At 46.4% G+C, this 16,707-nt stretch overlaps 2 protein-coding genes across 4 annotated transcripts in view; one reads left to right on the forward strand and one right to left on the reverse strand.

Annotated features, from left to right (window-relative positions):
• PGAP3 (post-GPI attachment to proteins 3) overlaps window positions 1-16,707 on the reverse strand; it is a 98,552-nt gene that overhangs the window by 1,675 nt on the left and 80,170 nt on the right. The gene's annotated exons all lie outside the window — the stretch shown is intronic.
• Window positions 996-16,707, forward strand: part of STARD3 (StAR related lipid transfer domain containing 3) — a 33,979-nt gene continuing 18,267 nt past the window's right edge. The window contains exons 1-2 of one of the 3 annotated variants that reach the window (XM_019550293.1): window positions 996-1,109; window positions 15,747-16,028. In XM_019550293.1, the coding sequence (XP_019405838.1) occupies window positions 15,813-16,028 (216 nt within the window). In that variant the 5' untranslated portion in view covers window positions 996-1,109; window positions 15,747-15,812. Of the gene's footprint in view, window positions 1,110-8,825; window positions 9,028-15,746; window positions 16,029-16,707 lie in introns of those variants that run through there. The other 2 variants (XM_019550292.1, XM_019550294.1) reach the window with 2 other exon arrangements.

The following is a 16,707-nucleotide window of genomic DNA, read 5'->3' on the forward strand; positions in this document are numbered from 1 at the left end:
GTGCTCTCTCCTACCTTGGGGGTCTTCAAGAGGACACTGGACAGATACTTGGCTGGGGTGATATGACCCCAGCACCAGTTCCTGCCCAGGGCAGGGGGTTGGACCTGATGACCTGCTTAGGTCCCTTCGGACCCGAAGTACTACGATACTAAGATACAAGAAGCATTACTGACATACCCCAGCAGAAACAAGGTAGGAAGGGAAGCAGCTGGATAGTTGTCTCCCTTGCACTACAGATTAGATCTGTGCCAAAGACTGTGCCTTCTGTAAATGCACACCCAGGCGCTCAGCCTTGGGAACTGAGGGTGGCTGGATGTGACGCTGGCCGGATCGCTTTCACGTGCTGTTGTCTACACAAACTAACCTGCCTTTGCCAGACGAGGCCGAGGCCAGGCTCAGGAGTACACTGTGAAGGGAGACCACCCTGAGGTGCGTGAAGCAGGAGACTGAGGGAAAATGGACACTGCTGGAAGCCCAGGCGGTCTCTGAACAGGCAGAGCTGCCCATCCCATCAGCCACCTCCTGTTTTGCGTGTCCCCTTTGCCACCACCCAGCTCCGACCCGTCCTGGGGCCAGCTCCAGGGCTTGCAGCTCGCCCTGCTCAGGCAGGCAGGCTGCGAACCATGGCCTCCTGCTGCCAAGGACACCGAGCTTGGCACAGGAGAGGCCGATGCCTCCAGGGACCCCTAGGCCTGGAGAAGCCAGGCCCGGCCCGCCGACAGGCGCCCAGCGGGGGAGGGGAGCTGCTCCCCGCCCCAGCCGGGGGTGCGCCCCTGCCACGCACCTGCCCTTTCCCAGCATGACCCCCCACACACGCCCCCACCTTGAGGCGGGCTCCACCCCGAGGCGGTGCCTGCCCTGCCAATGGGCTGCGCAGCGCTTCCCCCTCCCTCTGCCCACGATGTTTGTTCCCTCGAGGATTCGCCCCCTCTCCCGGCGCTTTTTATCTCGGGCACAGAGCATTACACCACACGCCGGTTCTTCTTCCGGGGTCACGGAGGAGTGAACGGTCACGGTGGTTGTCCTATGGCCTGCCGCGGGGTACCCGGAAGTCGTGGGGTTTTACTTCCGCTTGCGAGCTGTCACCGGCTGCCGGGAGCCGCCAGCAGGTACTGCGGCCCCCTCCCCAGCCCGGTGTCCCGTCACCCCCGCGCGTCGGGGCTGCGCCGGCCGGCGGCGGCATCCGGAGGCTCCTCCTGCGGCCCGTGCAGCGCCTTGCGCCGTGCGGCCGGACCCGGCCCGGCCCTGCCTCCGCCGGTGCCTCCGCGTGCGTGCGGACGGGCGGCTGGGGGGCCTCGCCCGACCCGCTGCTTCCGAGCAGGAGGTCCTGGGCCCGCGTTGCGGGCTGTCCCGGCGGCTGGGGTGGGGTGCATTTGCGGGCCCATCTTCTCCATCCCTGGGGTAGAGGCTTGTTTTGCCCCCCCTGCTCTTCTGCTTCTTTGGGTTGGGTTAAAAGTTGATGCTGTAGGAAATTTTTTTCACGTCCCAGGTCAAATCAGCCAGATCAGGTCCAAATCCTTTCAGTCATTCAAGAACCATGTGCGATCCTGCTATGAGCAAGTGTCCTCCACCCCAAACTTTCCAGCCTGGGGCTTCCAATACTTCCAAATCCTTTGGCAGGAATCCTATGTGCAGGCCCAAGCCTGGAGGCTTGGGGTTCGGATGCCTCTAAGTTTCGCTTGCCCACAGCCATATGGTTGCAGCAGCAAGCTAGAGAGGAGTCTCCCATTTTCCCTAAAGTCAATGTGTAGCCGAGATCCTCTCACTGGAAGCTGGTCAGTGGGAAGCTAACTATGAGGCTGTCATAGGGAACCCAGTCTGCAAGCAGACAAGGGTGCACCCTCCATTACACAGTGCCATTTTAATCACATTGCGTTGGTCAGGGTATTTCCCCTGCCACACTTGTGGTCACGGTGTTTCCCTGATGCTGTACGATCCTAGACGAGTGGGGCTGGAAAGGAGCTCCTGAGGTTACCTAGTCCCACTGCTGGCCTGGGACTGCCCTTTCTGCTTCCTGCTGAGGTTCCAGCTGAACTTCTCCCTGCACTGTTTCTGTTACGTGCTCCCCATGCCTGGCTCCACCAAGCCCTGGGACTTGCAGATCAACCTCCACCTGGTGCTGGCAGAGCTTTTCATCTATAAGACCAGGAAGGAGTATGTGAATGGGATGAGCCCGCTGAGTGTGTGTCCTCTGCTCACATCTTCAGGCTGTTTTACTAGTTGGTGTCACAGGGTCCCTTGACTCATTCAGAGGGCAGTGGGCAGTGGGCACTGGCCAGTGTGCTCTGCTCCATGTTCCCTTCTGTGTCCCTTGTCATTAACCTATGACATTGCTCCCATTTCCTTTTTAGTTGTCCCAAGAAATCATTTGATGGTGTCCCCAGTGGCCTCCCTTATTAAGGGAGGCTTGTAGTATTTGGTGATGGGCCTAAGCCCATGATTTTTCAGCACATCCAGTAGGCCTGCCTAAGGCAGGATCATCTCCATCCAAAACATCCCGTACAATCCATAGTCTAAACTTTACTTAATACAACTGTCAACCCTGACACAACACAGACCTAACACCTGAACCTGTTACAGGTAAAGCAGGGGAACCACAGCAGCCAACGTCCGGCTTTTATGAAATGTTGTCAATAATTTCTTAGCTCCTGATGCCTTAGCTCTTCCAAGGGCTGAACATGGCAGGTTCTTCATCCCTTCTTTGACTCTCCTTCAGATCTTCTCAGCCTTTTCTGCTCCACAGATCAGGCAGGTGATCCAAGGAACAGCCTCACATGCTTTCTAGTCAAGGTTGTGTCCCTCTTAGCTTTTTCTGATTCCCACTGATGCAGAGCCAGGGTTTCTGCGATTTCAGGGAATGTCTTGTTTCCATTAGACATTTATCATTGTTACTGGGATTTCTAAAACCTTCATGGAACTTAAAATTTGGGCCTGACTTGACCTTCTGAATGTTTGTACTCGTGAGGAACTTAATAACTGGGGGTGGGGGTTAGTGGGGTTCTGTGACTTGTGCTATAACAGAGCTTAAAGTAGGTCCCATTCTGCTTGGTGCTTTATGGTTTAGGCTGTGAGCTGTTGAGGCAGGAGCTTTTTCTTTTTCTATATAGAAAGGTAGTTAGGTCTGTTAGCCTGAAGGTAGGGCAGGGTGGCACCTTATAGATTACTTTGTTCAGAAAGATGTATACTTTTGTAGGTGACAGCCTACTTCTTTGGATGCCATGAATGAGCAGGGGCAATAAATTGTATTTAAATTATTTTATTTCTAAGGGTAGGGAAAGAGGGAGGAAAGGACAGGGAGCGGTCACTGCTGAGGGAGGGGAAGGTGGGGTGAAGAGATGAAAAGGGAAAAAACAAAGAAGTTAACCCACTGAGGGACATGAGGGTTAGAAAAGCTAGTCTAGCCAATGGGATAAGAATCCAGAGTCTCTGAGACCATACTTAACACAGACCAAACTGTGGATAGCTGTTCCGCAAAGTTGCGGTTATTTTTTTTTAAGAACAGCAAAACTTTAAAAAACAACTACCCTGAGGTCAGCGATGAAACGTCCAGAGAGGTGACGTGTGAGGGCACTCAACAGTGTCTCCTCCCCCTATCTTTTCCTCTATCCTTTCCCTATCTTTTTGCATTGAAATTATTTAATTCCTCTCCACTTAGTACTTCTGCTCTTTGCAAGTCAGTTCATAGCATCTGACAAAGTAGGCTGTCTTATATGAAAGTGTATGCCTTTCTCAACAAGTTGGTCTTTAAGGTGCTACCCTGCCTTGTCATCTTCTGTACAGTGGCTAGAAGAGCAGAGTTCCAGTATTTCCCTAAGTATTTATATGGCTTCCTCATTATAGTGTCTGAGTGCTTTGCAGTTATTGCTGCTTTCATTCCCGTGCTACTCTTCTAGGTTTGGGGGGCATTATAACTTGTTTTACAGGTGGGGAACTGAGAGAGAAGAGAAATTAAGTTTTAAGTGACTTTCCAGAAATCACACAGGAGTTGTGTGGCCAAGCAGGAAATTGAATCCAGGTCTCCTGAGTCCAAATCCAGTGCTTTATTTTCTAGACCATTCCACCATCTCTAGACCCAAAAGTGTTCATAATCTAACTTGACAAAGTGGTAGATCATGGGAAGGGGTGCAACATAACAGATCTTGTTACAAGAATGTAATAGATTGCACTTAAATATACACTTAATTCAAGTATCATACTTGAGAAATAACAATTACATTCATAAATACAAAATGGGGAATGATTGACTAGGCTGCAGTACTGGAGCTTGTAATGGTTTGCAAGCTGAATGAATGTGTAACAGCATTGTTGCAAAAAAGGGTAATAGCGGACTGGGATGTGTTAATGGACTGTCCACCACATATCTTCCACTTTTCAGTAAGCCTCCTCTGGTACACTGCATTCAGTTTTGGACACTATGTTTCAAGGAAGATCTAGAAAAATTGGAAAGAGTTCAGAGGTGAGCAACAAAAATGACTGAGAATGTGTTACTCAAGTGGAGTTTGGAAGAACTGGTATTTAGTCTACAGAAGAAGAAAGAACACAGAAGTGATTTGAGAACAGTCTTCAGATACAAAAAAAAAAACATAAAAGAGGATGGCAGTCAATGTTTGTCAGTGTTCACTGACACAGGGCAAGAAGTAATGGGCTGAAATGGCTGCAAGGGCAATGTAGGCTGGATAGTAAGAAGTCTTTTCTCTGTATGAGGGTGGTTCAGCCCTGGAATAGATTACCTGGCGAGGCTGTGGAAACTTCATCGCTGGGAGTCTTTAAGAGCAAGCTACACAGACACCAAGTGTGGTGGTTTTGACATGGATGATCTTACTTTCAGCAGCCAGGTGGAGAAGACCCCCTGAGGCTCCTTTCATCACTACTTTTCTATGGTTCTCGATTTCACCTTTTAAGTACTGATTTGTTGTGTTGATTTGAAAGCAAATAGGGAGTGTCAGTTCCTTAGGACAGCAGCGATCTGGTTTAAATGTTCTCCATAAATTTTGATTGACAGTGGGGTTTGATGTGGGACAGAGAGAACAGCTGATGATTACTAACAATTTATTGATTTAAATCAAATCCTCCTAAAGCTGCTTTATGCACTAATTCGCCAAGGGCACCATTACATTTTAAGTGGTTTAAAGCTATCTGATCTGTTTTTTTGGCACTGGTGACAGTGAGCAGGAGTTTCAGCTTAGCTGGAGGAGAGGAAGGAAGCACTATCCAGACAGTAAACATCTATTAGGAGCTTACAGAGGCAGAGAGATGTGTAACTAAAAGCTTTATTCCTGTTTAATACCTTTTCTCTTCCAACCAAGGACCTCCAAGGTGCTTTTATGAATACTAATTAAGCCTCTCATCTCTTCCTGGGAAGTAGTATGTATCTCCTGTAGCCTAGTTGCCTTCCCCTCCTCACTCCTATCCCTCTATTGTTAGTCCCTCGCTCGGGCGATCTGTATTTCCCTATCAGCTTTGTCATCTTTTTTCTGAATTCCCAATCCTAAACATTTACTAATAAAAGTCAATCCGCTCTTGCTTGCAGCTGGGGAAACTAAGGCATGGAGAGATGAAGCAAATTGTTTAAGGTCAAACCAAGTAAGTCAGGAATTGGGACCAGACCTCAGTTTAAAGCTTGCAGAGCCCTGCTCTGTTGTTTAGCACTTTATTTGAAATAGGTAAGTCTCTGGAATATCCTTTGAGCTCCCTGTGACTTCCAGCCCCAATAAAGCTATGTTGTAAACATTCTTCAGGGCATGAAAAGCTTGGGGTTATGTAGCCTTGGTCACTCGAATTGGTTAGTCTCTTTTAGGAGCCTGTGTTACAAAATGAGACAAGACCCTGGACTTGTGCAGACAAATGATACAAACACTGCAGGCTGCTTTTGCAGAGAACTGTGTCTGTTACTTTGTGTAGTTTCCTCCCAACATGCACACCCATACATACAGGACTATTGTTTGAAATTTAAATACTGTTATTGTTTCCATCGTATGGAGGAAGGCTCAGGAAATATGGGTGTTTCATGGGGGGGGCGCCCTGACTGATTGACTGTATACTGAAAGCACATTGTGTTAAAAAGATCAGCTTATGTTGTTAATCAACACAGTTCTGTCCTCAGTGATGACAAGGACAGTGATTTTTTTTTTTTTTTTTTTAACCAGACAAACAGACAAAAGTTAGCTAGCTGTACTTAACCCTACCTTGCCCTGTTCCTAGCAGGTGCTAAGCTTCCTTTAAAATCCATGTTAGCTGCCATAGTCGTGGGTTCAGAAGCCTCCTGATTCTGTCTTTCCACCCTTGCTTTCGAGCTAAACACCACTTGTCAACATAAGGACAGGATTAGAAGGCAGGACTTCCAGAAGCCCAACTCCCTGATGTGATCTACCACAGTTTGTTATCCTAATTGTGCTTGCCCCAACACCCAGGCTCTGCTGATACCTCTCAGCCCTAGTACCTTGGCACAGCAGAAATGGTCCAATCTGTCTCCTTTTGTTGCCCTTATTCCTAACAGTGTTGTTTTCACTGAGTGCTGATGTGAGTGTCGCTCAAAACTGGGTACCATTAAATGTTTGGTTGGAGAAATACACTGCTGCTTTTGCTTGGAAAGCTCATGCAACAGGGAATGCCAGCGATGGTGGGTCTTGAAACAAAAATTCACATTAGCACTCTCGCTGTGATGGCAGTTATGGAGCCCGGGTTTGTGGAAATTCTTCCCGTTTGGCACAGTAAACCCCACCAGGGTGTGATGTTGTTTAAGCACTGGAAGAACTTTAAACTGTTCAGACATTCTAAAGTCCTCCTGTAGTCATGAATCTGAATCATTCGAAGCATTTGCATCACATATATCACCATAGCGCTTAGCAAATAACAATCATGCCTGCCATAAAGGAGACAAGCACGAATTAGGGGAGATTTAAGATTGGAACACAGTGAAATCTGATCAGTTCTTTTTTTTTTTTTCCACTGTGCTTTTTATTTAGACACCACAAGTGGTGGCAAACAAATTGACACCTCTCTGTTTTGAACAGTTTACAAACCAGACCTAAGCCCTAGGGGGAACAACTGGTCTCGCAGTAGAATTAGTGACAAACTAAAATGGGTTGAAGCAAAATGAAAGGAACTTCTGCTTCATGTGTGGTGTCAGCTTGTGGCATTCTCAAAGCCAGGAAACTAGAGTCATGTGGCTCTGTCTCCCTGACATTATCAGGGACTGCGTAATATCTTAAATGTTTTGGTATGATGATAAGGGTCTCCACTGTCTCAGGAGCAGTTTCTCTGAAGCATCCGGTATTAGCTACTCCTGAAGGCAAGAATTTCCAGGAGTAAAAAGCCTCATGAGAAATCTTGTTTCCTAAACCTATTCCTGGGGCCAAAGATTTTTCTGCTGCACATTGTTTAAGTCTTATCTTTACATGAAGCCCAGAGAGGCTCCTCATTAAGGTTGCTCCAAACTCGAGCTGGCAGCTGCTGAGGATTGTTAATAAAAACAGTGACTAATTACATCAGACCTTGAGGTTTCAGCGAACACTTGTGAGACCTTGAGTTGCCAGCCTGGATGGTGGGAGTCTCACAGCTGAGCTGCCATGGCATGGAAATCAGACTCCTTGAATATTTAGGCAAGCCATGTTTTTTTGCTGACTTGCAGGCACTGGGATGGGAGCAAAAGGATTGGTGTCAGACACTGAACTCCAGGGGGATTGTCAGAGTGGGGAGGGAGATGGCTCAGCCCCACAAATTAAGAATAGTCGTGATCAGAAAGCGTGCTGGCTGGGGGTGGGTTGTGAATTGGAGGCTTGAACGATTAAGTTGCCACTGAAGTACTTTGAAAATTGTTTTGATAGTGTGAAGTGCTAATGAGGAGGCTGTATTTGAGGGGTGTGAGCTTGAGCGACTGCAAATTATATGGAGGAAGGCAACTAGCTTTGAATTAAGAAGGTGGCTAGCTATGCCAATAGAATGGAGTCCTGGTTTTCAGGGTGGGGGGTGTTTAATACTGTGCAGGCTTCCCCGGTCATGGGACATGTTGCAAGGCTTTGAGAAGGGTGTTCTTTGCATCCCCTGGTTGTTGAGTACAGCAGAGAGCCCATCTGGCTTTCAAGTGTCTCTCCTACTAGTGTGACTGTCTTAAAGTGAAATCAGTTGCATTCCTTTTGCCATGATCCCATACTGCATAGTTTGGGAACACACAGAGAAATTCCTGATAACATAACCAGTAAGCTGGAGTGGTGTGGCAGGGGGACTGGCTTAAAAGCCAGAAGGGTGCCATATTCTGCATAATTTATTCTGCCCCAGGATACAGGGAGGGTAGAGCTGAGTTTGGAGCAGGCCCAGCCCTTCAGGGTCAAAGGGGCATCCTGTGGTGGGTCTTGCTCACAGGAATTCCTTGCCATTACATTTTCCTTGCCATTCCCAAACTGGAGCAGCAGATCCAAATGCTTCCTGGCTTTTTGTTGTTCAATCCAAGTTGAACTCTGGTCTGAGCTCAGTTCCCTAATTTAGCATGGGCAGTAAAGGGAACAGGGCCTATGAGAAATGCTTACTGTTGCCATTCTTCCTTGTTGATTTGGATTTCTAGCAGGAGGAAATCAGGGCCTGAGAGGATGCAAGGTGACCTTTAACACAACTTCCAGATAATGCTTCTCGTGAGTCAGTGTATGACTCAAGTAACTGAGACTGCATCGCTTTTTTTTTTTTTTTAAAGCCTTTGAGTACATCTCTCGTATGTTCTTCCTGCTGCCCTCACTGTTGCTTAGAAGCTAGCGAAAGATTTTCGAGAAGAGACTTGGCTTAAAGTTCTTACCCTTTTGCTTTTGTGCTGGGAAATTCTTCTATTTTGACTTCTGATGTGCCTGTAGCACCAAGTGTTTAGTCACCCCTAGGTCTGATGACCCTTATACCCAACTTCCCTTTGGTGAATCTAAGAGGCATAGTTCAGTGATGCACAGTTTAATTGTGAGTCTTGGAATGGCTTGCCAGTGGAAATGGAGTATGATGGTGATGAATGTGAATTGCAGATAACTGGATCATCCCTCCTGATGACAGGTACAGAACTGGGTGGCTGGAGGCATCCTTTTCTGAACTGAATGATTTGATTCAGGACAGAAGGGGAAAAAGGCCCATCGAATGCATCTGCCTTCATTTGTTCTGAAGGGATTTCAGCCTTTTCTTGGAGGGACTTAAAAGGACCTGCCTGAGGGGATCTGAGGGTTGTCAAATTCAAAGCTCTGTGGCAGAAACTTGTGCTGTCTCTTGGGGTGGGGGGCGCGGGTGTTGGAGTGTTATAACAGCACTGTACCCCTCCTGGAGAGGGAGAAGCACGTTGTTTGTATGAGGTGCTTAAGCAGTGGAGCAGATGACCTAGAGAGGCTGCGGAATTGTGATTAGTCAAAGCCTTTAAGTGCAGGTTAAACAGACACTTGTCTGGAATGGTTTACACACAAATGATCCTGCCTTGAGCATAGGGGTTTGGCAAGATGAGCTCCTGAGGACCCCTCCAGCCCTGCCTTTTCGGTGAATCAGCATGTAAGTGTCCCTGTGCTGACTGATTAAGGAGTCAAGTGTCTGTGGGTCAGAGCTGATGGTTGCAGTATGAAGTGTTCCTGTGTCTGGAAGGAATTAATGAACACTCTCTCTCCCTAGCTGGAGGAGGAGGGAGATTGTGAGGAATCCTACCCTTAGCAGAAGCAGAAAGCGGTGGGAGTGCACCAGAGGCAAAAACAAGGATGGTCAAGGCACCTGCAAGGTTGCAAAAACCTACAGAGGCTAAATACCAACTTTCACCCCTCCGACTTGCACCCCTGCTTTGTGGCTTCCTTGTGCCTGCAGCCTTGCCCTTCTCAGGCAGGGCTTTCTTGATGAGCTAGGATGGACTCTGAGGCTCTGAGATTTTCCCAGTTTAATAGCAGGGTCTTGCAGGGACTCAGCAAGGACATCGGGCCATTAAGACTATGCCTTGGCAACATCCAGAGCAGAAAGCAGGCTTGCTGCTTCCCAGCTTTATCCTCTGGAGCTCTTCCACCCCCTCTCTGCAGGATAAAAATTTGAGATCAAGATTACAGCTGGGGCTGAGGCTGGATTTATTTATCGGATGAATAGACACAGCTACTTGGGAAAGACTCCACTACAGCAGGAAGCCTGATCACTTTGTCATGTGTTGGGGGTCCTTGCTGTGGCACAGGGTCTCTTGAGCAAGAAGTGACAGGACTGCATTGGTTAGGCAGTGACCTCTGAAAGGAGGGCTGTGCTTGCATGTCTTAGGGAAGTGGAGGGGACATGTGAATATTCTTGTGTGTACAGTGCTTCTGCCAACTAATGAGTACGTGTTGGAGAACGGGGGGGCAACGGTTTGTACTTTCCCCTCAAATAGTTTAGCATCTTCTTCCCCTCCTCTTCCCAATCTAAGGAGCACTCTTGCTGAGGCAGTTCATGAGCTTCTTATTCAAAAGCTCTCCAGAGGAGACTCACCTCTACAAGGAGGAGCTCAGCTCTCAGCAGTCAGCTTATGAAATATTTGGGAAGAGTCTCTTTATAGAGAAGCCTCTCCTGAAAGCTTTTGTGTTTCAAAACGTTTATATTGACTTGGTGGCACTGAGAAACAAACTGTTGTTTTCCTGCTACCTTATTTTCTTTTAATTCTCCTTCTCCCTCCATCTGTCTTTGTCTCCTTTGTGGTCTCACAGCAGGCTTAGCATTGTGGAGGCTTTACCAGAAACTGCTACAGACTGTGACAGAGAGAGAACTAATCTTAAAAATACAGGCCCAGGCTTTAATTTGACCAAAGACTTTAACAAGCAGCTGCCAAACCATGCTTTCAGACTCACCCCCTTATTTTATTAGATCCCAACAGCAGGGAAAAGTGTACACAATAGATGATCTTACCTCCCTTCTGGGGTGATGAGCATTAAATAATATTTGTAAAGTGCTTTGCTAATTATTATAATCAAAAACATAATTGCTGTGTGTTAACAAAACTACCTCTATGCAGGCCTGAGAGATCAGAGCTATGAGCACCATGCAGCCTGCCCGCTCTCTCTCTGTCTCGAAAAAAAGCCTGCTATTTGGATTTCTCTGCATTTTTTTCTTGTTTATTTGTTTGTTTAGGGAGGTAAACCTTTTTAAAAATACAGTGGTAATTAAATGTAAAAACACCTCTCCTCTCTAAGAACCCAGGACACGTTTTAACTTCTAGTAAAACATCTGTAGTTTTTGTATCTTTAAAAGGATCCACCTCTAATCCTCTCTCTAGGCATTTTGTCTTTTGATGCAGTATTTGGTGTAAAGGTTGTAGCTATCAAAGGAGGTGACTTGAGAATTACTTGCGAGAGCCATCAGATGAGCTGAGAACACACATTTGTAGTATGAAGTCTGGGGAGCAGGAGGCAAGGAAGAATGATCTTACCGGGCTAAAAGCCTTTTCTTACTGTAAGGCTTGTAATTAACAGGCAGACACGGGTGAATGTGAAGCTTAGGACTCAAATCAGCAGAAGCGAGGCAGTTCAAATGGATATTGATGCTCCAGGCTGACCCTGTATCATGCATGCCACACATCCTACACAGCTTACTTGCACCTGACTGTGAGCCCCTGCAGAGTTTTGATACAGGTGTCTCTTTTGGGTCAACATCTTTGGGGTTTGAGTGCTTGAGTTCTTGCAATACAAATCTGTGTGAAAGCATGCTGCATGCATTAGCAATTGACATTCTCTCGGCAGTGAATCTGAGACTTAGTTTGTCTGCTTCTTACTCAGAGTGATAGGCCCGTGTGGAGAACGAGGGCAGTGGCTGGAAGGATCCTGGCATACACAAGTTGAGTTGAGGTGCCCTGGGCAAACCAACACTGGACGCCATCTGCTTTCACAGGGTTATGGTCCTCAATCAGATGAACCATCACTGCCAGTGTTAAGTATGTGCGGATAAGTAAGGTGTTTAATGTATCCGCTTCACAGCAATCAAGGCCCTACTCTGACTGCTGGGTACTTCCTCATTGGAGAGGAGCGGTTAATGGAATAACCAGGTCCAAGGCCTGGTCTTGAGATGGGGCTTTTGGGGCAGGGGTTGGGTGTGGAAAGAAACCTTTTTTTAGTTGTTAGCTTCATTAAGGCCTATGGCACTATTTCTAATGGCAAAAGCAACAGTCAGACTCTCTCTCCTCCTGCTTTTTCTGTTCCGTTATCATTGCCTGAGGAATTTCTTGAGGCACTATGCATGGTTGGTCTGGCATCCTCACAGCTTGTTTTGCTTCCTGCCTAAGTGATACCTCTTGAGCAATACCAAAAAAGCCAAGTAGTAGCTCGGGCACCCAGACTCTGAGACAGCATTCTGATGCAAAAAAGATTTCAGAGAATATATAAATATGTAATATGCACTAGGGTGCTTAATAATTCATCTTCCACTCTGAAGAAAGCAGGCTTTAAAAAACAACAACGCACCCTCTGGCATTACTCTTCCCTCTTCAAGCTCCAGCCCTTTCTAATGGATAAGTCCAGTGTCATGAGCATCGGAGAAGAAATGCTTCATATTCCACCTTATGACAAGCTTATGTATTCCCTTGCCTATCAGAACTTGTAACTTAAGAAAGAGAGAGAGAAAGAAAGGGCGTTTTGAATGCAACTGACTATTTCCTTCCTCTTTAGAACTGAATTTTATAACTGTTCTAAAAATAGGAAAACCCCTTTTTCTCCTTGGACCCTTCCTAGGTGGTTTAATACAGCTCTCTTCAGATGCTGCTTGATCAGGACTTATCTTTTTATTTCTTCTTCTGGGCTGGTAAAAATGCTAGTTCTTTTCATATGTCCCTAATTCATGAGCAGAGAGATTTAGCTGTATTAGTCTGAAGCCTGGCAGAAGACGGGAAGAATTTCACCTTATTGACTTAACTGAATCAAACGTGCATAAGCTTTTGTGATTATGCTGTCTGATGAAGTGAGCTCTTGCTCATGAAAGCTTATGCACTTCTGACTCCTATAAGGTGCATCTCTACCTTGCCTTCTGATTGCATCACTGACCCATGTGGTATTATAGCACTTCAGGTTCTCTTAAAATCTCCTCCAGATGAAAAGGAATGTTTTAGTTTCAGGCGGGGGTGGGGAAGCACCAGAAAGCATAGTGTGGGAGCCAGGAATTTGGATTTTGTACAACTGTAGGCTGGTCACTTTCTACTCTGAATCATCTCCTGTGAAACGGGGTTAATGCTGTTGAAGGCTCTGGCTGGGGAATGGGGATGCGTGGTTTTGGTGAAGGATTATATGGCTAAGTGTTCCGACCTTGGAAGTCGTGTAAGTGCAAAGTGCTGTTCGAGTTGAGAGGAGGGTGACACTACCATAAAGAATGAGGCAGGGAGTATGCACATCGATATATAATTTAGTGCTCACAGATGTCTCCGCTTCTTTTCTTTTTTTTCTCCAGTTTGAGATTGTCCTCATCACAGTGGAAGGGCTTGTTGCAGTTTATACAAAATGACATCATCCTATAAAGTCCCCTCAGCTTGATTTAATTCCATATTTTCTCCTTCCCCCTTCTTACCCTACAATAGGGCTATTGAGTTTGAGAGGCTGGGAGCCATTTGGGCTGCACGCTAAGCAGCAGGCACCCTGCAGGACCCCACGCACTGTGCCACGTACCTCCCTCTTTTGCACAGTTACGGTGCCCTCATGCCCCACACACTGCACCATGCCCATGTGCCAGCATCCCACACTGTGCCAGTACCCTGCTTGGGTCAGACTCGGATATGGTCTGTGGGCTACCAGCTAGGCAGCCTTGCTGTGCAGTTACCAGTGGTTGTGGAGCACAGTTGTACGATGCTCTAGAGCTGTTTTGGCATGTATCTTGTTACAGGGACCTGCCATAGGCACTGAGCCAGCTGCATCTCTGACTCCTCTTGGGCATGGAGGGGCTTTAACCCTTCCTGCCTTTTGCCATGGCAGGTGTCTCCTGCCATCAAAGCTGAAGGTTGCATCTCTGGTATTGGCAGTGATTACCACAGCAGCTAGGACTTGAGCTCAGATACAGCATTTCTGTCCCCCCCATCAGTGGTCAGCTTCTTAAAGCAAAACATGTGAAACAAAAGTTTTCCAAAGATAGCATAGCTTGCTTCTTCCTGAGATTAACTCTTCTCTAGATCTTGGAAGAGCCAATTTTTAAGACTGTCAGCAGGCCTCCCTAGATGGCTTTGAGAATTGTCCCCAGCCTCCCTGACTACTTCTTCTAAGAAAGGCTTAACTCTTAGTTTTCTCTTGGTCCCCAGGCTCCTGGCTTTGGGGAAAATAAGGCTGTCAGCTTCCTTGGGCGTAGGATCCTTGAAGCCAGTAACTTGCTATCCATTGTCATTCAAGTGTGCATGTGGAGTGTTCTTGTCTAGATGTATATTGTATGAGCTTCCTGTCTGCTCTTCCAACAACCCCTATTACATTACATTAGCTCAGCCGTACAGAAAATTCAAATTCTCCCCCTCCCACCACCACCATCACTCTCATAGTTATGCAGTAACTTCATCTCACTGCCCAGCTTGTACGCATTGTTCATAAAGTTATCATACCTCTGTATTTTTAGATTACATAAAATTGTTTTGTCTGTCTCTGTACCTGCTTAGGAGTAAACACAGTTGGTTAACATAGCTGCACTGTTGTATTTTTTTTGTTATGCAAGACTGTTTGCAGTAAAATGGGTTGCCAACGTGTTTAAATTTATGCATTTGGGACCTGATACCTTTTGAAGTGAAACTTTCTCAGCTTCCAAGTTTATTTTGAGTGCCCAGTTCCTGCCAGCACACACTGGGTGTGAAAATGCAGCTGTTTTCTCTACTTCCTTTTCACTGTTGTATACAAAGGTGCTCAGAACTTGCCTGGCAGGGTGGCTAATGCAGGAGGCAGAACAGAATTTGCCTCTCTGCAGCTCTATGAGGAGTTCTTAGGAAAAGGGGTTTTGTCAGTGAAGCAAGTAGATCAGATGCAGATGTCCAAGAAACAGCTTAGGTTAAGACAGGGCTGCACCACAGTTACTGGAATGTGAAGGGAGTTGAGGGGTGATGGTTTGAATATCCATGGACAATGTAGAAGGGCCAACCCCCGTGGACCTTACATTTAACACCCATCATTGGGTGGCTGAGGGGTGTCCTTGGGCTCCAATAAAAGGCCCCTTTCTAGTGCCTTTGCCTTTGCAAACATTTCCATTGCTACAGCATCAGTAAGTGGTAAGATTGGTCCTCTGAACATGCAGTTGGCCATGCTTTCCACACTGATGGAGTGCAACAATGAGAATGTGGACAGGTTTATTTTGGAGTGAAGTTGCGCCTCTTAGCGATACCCGCAATGGTTTGGTTTTGTTTTTTAACCCAGAACTAGCAGCAGTGCATTTTCATTTGCCTGGAGCAAGTGTGAGCCTGGGCGGCAGCAGGGAGAGCCAAAAGAGAAAAGGGTCCCTACTTAATGTTGCCAAGTGTGAAATGGGAGGAAAAATAATGCCATATATTTGCTGCTGCTGCTAGGAGGTCTCTGAAACCAAAAGGATGGAACCTGCTTCTCTCCAGCAGTGTTTTCCGTGGGTGGAATTCACTTTACTTGGAGATGGGGGTGACTTCAGAGTGGCCCCTGTGCCTTTGAAAATCCTCCTTCCTCCCCTTCTGCTCCACTTGCCCCCACAATCAGAGCAGTCAGTCTAGGACCGATGATCTGAGATTCCGCTGTGTTGCAAAGGCTGTAGTAAGAATTGGCTAGTAAAGAAACTATAGTGTGCAAGTATCTTAAGAATCTGCTTCATGTTTCCCACAGGTGATACACTGATGAGCTCGCAGGTGCTGACCTGATTGCCATAGGATCCAGTTGCTTTGGCTGAGGATGAGCAAGCCTAGAAACTTGCAGCAAGACCTGGAACAGAGCCTCCCAGCCATTGCCTCTATAAGCAGCTCGTTCTCCCAGAGCCAGGGCTTTTCCCCCTACTGCTACCTCTCTCCAGAGAAGCGAAAAGCTATCTCGGACGTCCGAAGGACTTTCTGCCTCTTTGTCACCTTTGACCTACTGTTTGTCTCTCTGCTGTGGATAATTGAACTGAACGTGAGTTTGAGGCTCTTTCTACTGGGGAAGTGGCAAGTGGATCTCCCCCTGCAGGCCAGGGTGGATAAAAATCAACGATTAAAAAAAATAAATTAAAAAATTAGATTTTTTTTTTATTTAATCAGATTTTTTTAAGATGCTTAAAAAGAAAGCCTATATAAAGATAGTTTAAACTTAAGATATGTTAAAGTTCAAAAATATCATCATGGAATAGGGATTATAACTTTTAATTATATACTATTTGAGACAATATATTTATGTAACTTTTCTAAAAAAGTTTTATAAATAGATCACAACAGGTCATAGACTATATTAGGGGCCCAATCCTACGGGGTTCCCAGAGGCTTCTCTAAAGATTAGTAAAGATTAAAGAAAACTACTCTGCCCAATGGGCCTCTAAGTCTAGAAGATCCCATTAAGTGTCTCTGTGATGCTCAGTTTCAGTTCTCAAACTGGATTTGTGTCTCTAAAGATAACATCCTTGTTAACAGCAGTATATGAAGATTAGAGAGAACTGACCTGATTACCTACCCATCAGCCCTATTGTCTCTCTGCAAGTTGGTGTATATACAGCCAAGCCCTAACCTCTCTAAAAGTCCAACGTTTCAAGAAGTTACATGACTAGAGCAGTGGCTCTCAACCTCTTTTGTACTAGGACACTCATTTGCAAAGATTGATG

The sequence above is a fragment of the Crocodylus porosus genome, unplaced genomic scaffold (assembly GCF_001723895.1).
Source record: "Crocodylus porosus isolate Cpor-Errol unplaced genomic scaffold, CroPor_comp1, whole genome shotgun sequence".
NCBI classification, from domain to species: Eukaryota; Metazoa; Chordata; order Crocodylia; family Crocodylidae; genus Crocodylus; species Crocodylus porosus.